Source organism: Urtica dioica, chromosome 8, assembly GCF_054948205.1.
Source record: "Urtica dioica subsp. dioica isolate 48M chromosome 8, U.dioica_male_clone48M_v1_H2, whole genome shotgun sequence".
In the NCBI taxonomy this organism is placed as follows: Eukaryota; Viridiplantae; Streptophyta; class Magnoliopsida; order Rosales; family Urticaceae; genus Urtica; species Urtica dioica.
In genome coordinates this window covers 42,719,293-42,727,466 of record NC_142763.1, presented here as the reverse complement: position 1 = coordinate 42,727,466, position 8,174 = coordinate 42,719,293, and the positions used below count along the sequence as shown (strand labels likewise).

Sequence of the window (8,174 nt, the reverse complement as noted above, 5' to 3'; positions counted from 1 at the left end):
CCTAGAAGATATTGAGGAACTAATGTGTCTTGTATTGTGAAGTGTCGTTGACATACATTTATTTGTCTCATTTCATCATTTCAAATTCATGGGACAAAGTGTCAAGTAGTCTAAAACAAATGAACATATAGGTAAATAAGATTTACTGTAATGTCGTCTGGCATGTCGTTTTCCCCTCCAACTTCTCCTTAATGTGAGGATTTATTGATAACACATGTATTAGCGTTGTTAGTCCTCGAAATCAACTCATTTAACAGTCTAGAAGCAAGTATCAAACGAGATCAAAAGAGCAAAAGAGAGCATGTTTCACGTAATTGACTGAGAATTCGTGACGTCTTTGTCACGAAAAAAAGGAAATTCGTGACTTTTATGTCACGAAAAACAGGAATTTCGTGACTTCTACGTCACAAAATATTGGGATTTCGTGACTTATTTGTCACGAAAAATAAGGATTTCGTGACTTATCTATCACGAAACAAAGCTCTTTAAGTCACGAAACAGTACGTTTTCGTGACATACCATTCACGAAATGGGATACTTTGATGGAATTTAATGACAAATCTCTCTTTTATTTTATTAAATACGTCTTAGGTGACCAATATTTGTTATAAATATAAAAATAAAAAATTTGAAAAAATACATAGTTAGTCAAGCTCTACTTACCTAGAAGATATTGAGGAACTAATGTGTCTTGTATTGTGAAGTGTCGTTGACATACATTTATTTGTCCCATTTCATCATTTCAAATTCATGGGACAAAGTGTCAAGTAGTCTAAAACAAATGAACATATAGGTAAATAAGATTTACTGTAATGTCGTCTGGCATGTCGTTTTCCCCTCCAACTTCTCCTTAATGTGAGGATTTATTGATAACACATGTATTAGCGTTGTTAGTCCTCCAAATCAACTCATTTAACAACCTAGAAGCAAGTTTATGAGGACCAAACGAGATCAAAAGAGCAAAAGAGAGCATGTTTCACGTAATTGAGTGGGAATTCGTGACATCTTTGTCACGAAAATAAAAAATTTGAAAAAACACATAGTTAGTCAAGCTCTACTTACCTAGAAGATAATGAGGAACTAATGTGTCTTGTATTGTGAAGTGTTGTTGACATACATTTATATGTCACATTTCATCATTTCAAATTAATGGGACAAAGTATCAAGTAGTCTAAAACAAATGAACATAGGTAAATGAGATTTACTGACATGTCGTCTGGCATGTCGTTTTCCCCTCCAACTTCTCCTTAATGTGGGGATTTATTGATAACACATGTATTAGCGTTGTTAGTCCTCCAAATCAACTCATTTAACAGTCTAGAAGCAAGTATCAAACGAGATCAAAAGAGCAAAAGATATCATGTTTCACGTAATTGAGTGGGAATTCGTGACATCTTTGTCACGAAAAAAAGAAAATTCGTGACTTCTATGTCACGAAAAATAGGAATTTCGTGACTTCTACGTCACAAAATATTGGGATTTCGTGACTTATTTGTCACGAAAATAAGGATTTCGTGACTTATCTGTCACGAAACAAAGCTCTTTAAGTCACGAAATAGTACGTTTTCGTGACATACCAGTCACGAAATGGGATATTTTGATGGAATTTAATGACAAATCTCTCTTTTATTTTATTAAATACGTCTTAGGTGACCAATATTTGTTATAAATATAAAAATAAAAAATTTGAAAAAATACATAGTTAGTCAAGCTCTACTTACCTAGAAAATATTGAGGAACTAATGTATCTTGTATTGTGAAGTGTCGTTAACATACATTTATTTGTCCCATTTCAAATTAATGGGACAAAGTGTCAAGTAGTCTAAAACAAATGAACATAGGTAAATGAGATTTACTGTCATGTCGTCTGGCATGTCGTTTTCCCATTCAACTTCTCCTTAATGTGAGGATTTATTGATAACTCATGTATTAGCGTTGTTAGAAGCAAGTTTAGGAGGACCAAACGAGATCAAATGAGCGAAAGAGAGCATGTTTCACGTAATTGGCTCGGACTTTGTGACTTCTTTGTCACGAAATTTCGGGAATTCGTGACATCTTTGTCACGAAAAAATGGGAACTCGTGACTTCTATGTCACGAAAAATTGAAATTCGTGACTTATTTGTCACGAAAAATGGAGATTTCGTGACTTATTTGTCACGAAAAATGGAGATTTCGTGACTTTCCTGTCACAAAACAAAACTCTTTAAGTCACGAAACAGTACGTTTTCGTGACATACCAGTCACGAATTAGAATTTCGTGACTTCTATATCACGAAATATTGGGATGTTGTGACTTATTTGTCACAAAAAATGGGGATTCCGTGATCTTCTTGTCACGAAACATTGGGATTTCGTGACGTAACTGTCACGAAAAAAACTTTTAAAGTCACGAAACAGTACGTTTTCATGACATTTCAGTCACGGAATTGGATACTTTTATGGAATTTAAAGAGAAATCTCTCTTTTATTTCATTAAATACGTCTTAGAGGATCAATGTTGTTATAAATATAAAAATTAAAAAATTGAAAAAATACTGTAAGCCAAGCTCTACTTACCTAGAAGATCTTGAGGAATAATGTGTCTTGTATTCTGAAGTGTTGTTAACATATATTAATTTGTACAATTTCATCATTTCAAATGTGAAAATAATGTCAAGTAGTCTAAACCTATGAACATAGGTTAATTAGGTTTAACGTCATGCTGTCCGGCATGTGGTTTTCCCCTCTAACTTATCCTTAATGTGTGGATTTTATTGATAACGCATGTATTAGGATTGTTAGTCCTCCCAAATCCATTCATTTAACAGTTTAGAAACAAGTTTATGAGGACCAAATGAGATCAAAGGATCAAAAGAGAGCATGTTTGACGTAATTGGCTCGGATTTCGTGACTTCTCTTCCACGAAATTCTGAGAATTCGTGACGTATTTGTAAAAATAAAGCACAAAGTATTAACTAAAGTAGCACAAGCAAATTAGAAATGAAACATGTTATGAATCCCAAATCATATGACATCTTCTTCAGATTCCAACCTCACCACCTTCGGCGCCGCCGCCACGGGGCTCTCCGACAAAATACCATCGACGTTCGGAAACCCCGTGAGCCTCCAAACCCTTGATATTTACAACACCGAGATCTCTTGTTCGATTCCAGTAGAATCTCGCACAGCTTCTGTGATTTTTTCCCAGGTTCTTCTCAAAAGGATAAATTATTGGATTCGTACGTGCCTTCCATAAAAAGATCGAAGAAGAGCTGGAGAAAAATGGTGGGGAGAGAGAGCCTTAAAATCCCTGTAAATGACTTGTTTCTCCGATGTGTACAAGAACGCCAAGCCCCAAGCTGCCCCAATCGCGATTTTTATTCTCAGCACCCATGAAAGCGGCTGAACTACCGAGCCCCCTTAAAACCGGAATATATAGAAAATATATAATCAGATAATTGACTTGATCTGGTACGGTAATGGAAGTAGGCTAATAAATTTGTCCTGTTTTCGCTTACTTCCAAAGAGGTGGTTTTCCAAACTACCCTTTTGCATGAACTCATAGCCGAGAAAAAGCTCTTTATCTTCCCAACAATATCCCAACAACTTTACCAGATTGGGATGAGAAAGTCTCTCTAAGAAGTTCACCTCCGACTACAACATCAACGGCGTATCAAAATATCAATTCACATATAGATGAAAGAAACAAGCAAGAAAACTCTCAAACCCAAAATCTATGATCAGTAAGCAAAACAGATTCACACAAACACGCTTGCTTAGCTTAGAAGATGGGTTAGGGTTTAGTCTTAGAGTAGATCAAGTCAGACTTCAATTTTCCAGGCTGTGATGTGACCATTAAACCAAATCTACGATTGCGTAGCTCATAAAGACTAGACCAAGTCAAACAATTCATTTTCCAGGCTGTGGTATGATGTAAACAAAAACTAATTCCCTGATATGCTTGCCTAGACGACGGGTGAGGGTTAAGAGAGAGAAGAAGTGAGATAGTCATAATAAAAGGAAAAAAAAAATTAAATGAAATATAAGGAATTGTAATTAAAAAGTAAAAGTAAGGGTAAAATTGTAATTGCATAATTTATTTTAAATTCATAAGTCTTATTTGTGACCTTTTGAAAAAAAAGTCCAAAAAAGTCAAAACACTTTTTTTTACTCTTATTTAGAGCAATTTGGGGAAGTTGTGTGACTTGTCTTTTTGACCTCTACGTTTTATATAGAGTCATATATCAGTTGTAGTTTGAGACTCAGTTTTTAAAAACAGAAGTAACGGTTACAATTAATTAATATTTGAACTCTTCCGGAGAAATAGAGTGTTAAAAAAAATCTTCTCATATTCAAAACAATAAAATAATTACTAAAATAGTGTATTGGGTCTCATGTAGTTTGCTTAAGCAATTAGCTCTATAGAGCTAATTTCTCTAGCCAAACACATAGCTAAAATGCCAAATAATGGTTAAGCAAATAGCTTAACATTTTTTCTAATTGCAAGCAAGTCCTTAAATTGTTAAGCTAAGAACCATTAATGATGCTCTAAGTAGCCAATTCAAACTATGACTTTTGCAAAATAGCCATAGTTTCATTAGGTATAGCAAAATAGCCAATTGAGAGTACTACGACTTTTAATCATGTCTCGATTAATTTTAATCCAGCCTTCGTAAAACGCTTACATTCTGTCTTTATAGTTCGTTGAGATTAAATTTAATCCAGCCTAGATTAATATTATTTAGGCTAGTTTGCTTATAGTTGACAAACTATGACTATTTTGTAAAAACTTAAGTTGTATTTGGCTATATAACCGCTTGACCATATATATATATATATATATATATATATATATATATATATATATATATATATATATATCGAGCTTTGGCGGTAAAATTACAGCATTTGATCAACCAAAAGATAGGAAGCCAAGAGTATCACAGTTCTTTGTTGCGGTCCACAATAAGAAGCAAATGCACTCATTCATTGCTTACTGCAATGAAGCACTTATTTTTGTAATTTTTTTCGCTCTCTCTCATTACAATAGTAGATGAATCAGAACACAACTTGGTTGGCTATTGTTTGGCCTAGAGATCGATTTTAGCTGCCAAATACCAGGAGTGAATTGCAAGGCTTCCAAAGGCCATGAGATTGGCAAGAGAAGACAAGCCATGAATCATCCCAAACTTCTTGTTCATGGCTTTCAGCTTCGGACTCACCTTTGCAACTTCCACGTTCTTCGACCACCCGACCTCGTCCCCGATCTTCTCTTCCCTCTCCACCTTGTGCCTTTGCTTCATCATCTACATAACACACACTCCGTCATCAGCGTGTAAACAAAAACAAATCCCTTTTCTTGTTCAAGGCTTTCGAGTAGTCCGCTCTCTCCTTAAAGGAATTTCTTTCTCTTCCCGCATTTCTATTTCAATCATTCTGCTCTTTCTTTTACCATAATAGCTCTTAAATATAGATTAACAACTTCAACTATTCTGCCTGCAACCCCAGATTATCTACTAATTATTATCATATTCTATGTTCCTTGTATCCTAACAGTAAGTGAGACAGAGTATTTGCCACTCAAAATTTGCCTAACTTTTCCCTTCCCTCTTCTGTTATTTAAAATAAGTGAATGATTTGATTAACCACTAATTTATAATTACCACAGTACCCAAGGTCCTAACATATTCTTGGGTCTAATATGGTATTGACTATTAAGGCCACTCAGTTTTATTAGGAAATCCAATCGTTTCATGTCAAGATCTTGACAACGTGGGATTCTAAATTTTAATACTAAATGATAATTCAAAAACATCAAAATGTTTTTGAAAGTTGAAACACTACATTGGAGAGTTCTCACCTCGATGGTCATGGGTGTGAAGACAAAGAGGTTAGAGAGATTGAAGGCGAAAGCAGATAGCAAAAACCCGAGCTGGTACTTCTCGGTGGTGCTCAAGGACTTCCATGGATGAAGATATGTGAAGGAAGCAACCGATACCGCACAAGAGACTCCAACCAGCGAGAAGTACGCCGGGAACATCTTGCTTTGTAGATTTCCAAATTGATGCCTCGGTAGATTCCTATGAAACAGTCACAACAGTCAAAACATATGCCAGTGATAAACAAACAGACAGACTACACAAAAACTCAGTACTTCAATCAGCTCTCCGACCTTGGTTCACCAAAGCTTGATGAACATTCTGTATCATAAATGGAACAGCCTATTAATTTCTAGCTTTGTCATAACCAACTATAAATTTTTTCCAGGCTTTTCTTGCTACAAGATCATACAAAATTCTCCCATATTACTTCGAAAACCCTCATTTTTTGGGCTTATAAATATTTTCTCAATGGGTGATTGATTGGCACAAATATAAGCTAAATGAAAACTAAAGATGCTTCAGTTTTTCTTTTCGAATGCATAGATTCTGAACCTGTACTATTTTCGTTGTGCGAAGTTAGGACAATTGAGCATGCATCAAATACATGAATTTCATCAAAACTATAAGAGAACGAAAAAAACGAAGCTTAAAATGCTATTAATGATTAATTTAATTTGCTTTCCAGTTTCTCGTCACGCTACAGATATATGATTATCATCGAAATTATGAGCAACGAACTTTAACATTCTAGAAATGATTTGTTTGACTAGCTTTCCAGTTTCTCGTCAATCAAACAGAAATTGCGTACACAATTGATTCTGATTCTCATCAAAATTATAAACAACAACAAAAAAAAAAAAAAAAAAAAGGAACTTAACATTTTGCTTGTAACGCATTATTCGCGTTTCTCGTCAACGAAACAGAAATGGAATTGGAAATGGAACAAGAGACGAACTTGAACATGATGATACCACCGATAAAGGTGACCCATAGAGAAGCTCCCCAGGAAGTGGAGAAGCAGAGAAGATGAGCCAATTTCAAGTACGTCACGAGCTTCGGCGAATTCTGGCCGTCCGATTTCGATCCGAAGGTCTCCGGCGAGAATATCATTCCCACGGCCAAGAATGATACGGCGGTCAGGAATCGGCTTAACCAACCCATTTCTCTCTCTCTCTCTCTCTCTGTAAAAAGATTTCGCACAGAGAATTTTATTTTTGGAAATAACGATTGCAGGTAAACCTAGCTTGTGTGGGAGTAAGTGAAGATCAAATTACCTTACTTAAAGTCATAAACTATTTAGTATATCTGCCAGTTAAGTCATTGGCTTAAGGAAAAGATAGATTTATAAATAGATTAATGAATCACTTCGAACTATTAATGAGTTCTTTGCTAAATATGAGCCTTTGAGAAGAGACATTGGCAACGATTTTACTCTTCTTTCTATACCACGAACCAGTTCATCGAGATCTTCTGAGTGGAGGATGAACTATCATTTATGGATGAAGTTCTGGAAAACTTATGACATGGATCATAGTAGTTTAACTACTAAAACTTTTTAAAACATGAAAGTTGATCTAAGTGATGGACAAGTCATGAATGATTGTATAGGAAGATTAGTTCAAAGAAATCGATATTTTGAGAATGATCGATGATTATGACTCCAAAACACGTGTCATTACCGTTTGAATAATGGACCAAATCACGACTCCAATAAATTGAGTGAGCTGACTGTTTCTATAACTTGATGTATAGAAAGACTCGTTCCATATAGTCTCATATATACTTATTGATATAAAGTATATAGCTCGATTGTCGAGGCTAAAGACATTGTCATTAAAAAGGCCTAATAATTAGACTTTTGACAATGGTAAATTTCCGAGAAATAGTAAAAGTGTTGTAATAATAAGATTTTTTGGAAATAGTGAGATAATTAGTTATTAAAATATAGTAGATCATTAAAGTCGTGTATATATAGAATATGAACACGACTGATATGGATCAACTATAAATAACCAAGTAATGGAAGTAGGTCAATAGAAGTTCTTATAAATATGTTCAATAAAATCACACTATGGTTAGTGGTGATGAGATTGAAACATGCTATGGTGCAACTAAATTTGGCGCCAAAGGGATGTACACCTGCAATAGGGAGAATTTTTATCTTAATGATATAAAGTCTGGTGTATGATCTAAAAGATATGCGAAATGTTAATGTGTTCTGTAGTAAACTAATTTACTATGAACAATTTGACTTGACCTTATGAGGTAAGTCAAAGATCACTTGCAAATAAGCATGAGTTGGAAGAATATAA

The 8,174-nt window shown here is 34.7% G+C and overlaps 1 protein-coding gene across 1 annotated transcript; it reads right to left on the bottom strand.

Moving 5' to 3' along the window:
• Positions 1 to 4,866: 4,866 nt before the first annotated feature.
• LOC149389876 (Late embryogenesis abundant protein (LEA) family protein) lies at positions 4,867 to 7,123 on the bottom strand. The gene is made up of 3 exons (XM_089624483.1): positions 6,818 to 7,123; positions 5,841 to 6,060; positions 4,867 to 5,286 (listed from the first exon to the last, which is right to left on the bottom strand). Exons 1-3 carry the CDS (start codon positions 7,021 to 7,023, stop codon positions 5,071 to 5,073), a joined length of 642 nt encoding a protein of 213 aa, XP_089480609.1. The 5' UTR covers positions 7,024 to 7,123; the 3' UTR covers positions 4,867 to 5,070.
• Between the last annotated feature and the right edge of the window lie 1,051 nt (positions 7,124 to 8,174).

Excerpts from the sequence above, each read along its gene's own strand:
- LOC149389876 (XM_089624483.1), bottom strand. The coding sequence starts at position 7,023 with ATGGGTTGGTTAAGCCGATTCCTGACCGCCGTATCATTCTTGGCCGTG. Across the intron at positions 6,061-6,817 it reads GGTGGTATCATCATGTTCAA|GAATCTACCGAGGCATCAAT; the intron begins GTTCGTCTCTTG and ends ACTGTTTCATAG. Across the intron at positions 5,287-5,840 it reads TCACACCCATGACCATCGAG|ATGATGAAGCAAAGGCACAA; the intron begins GTGAGAACTCTC and ends TGTGTTATGTAG.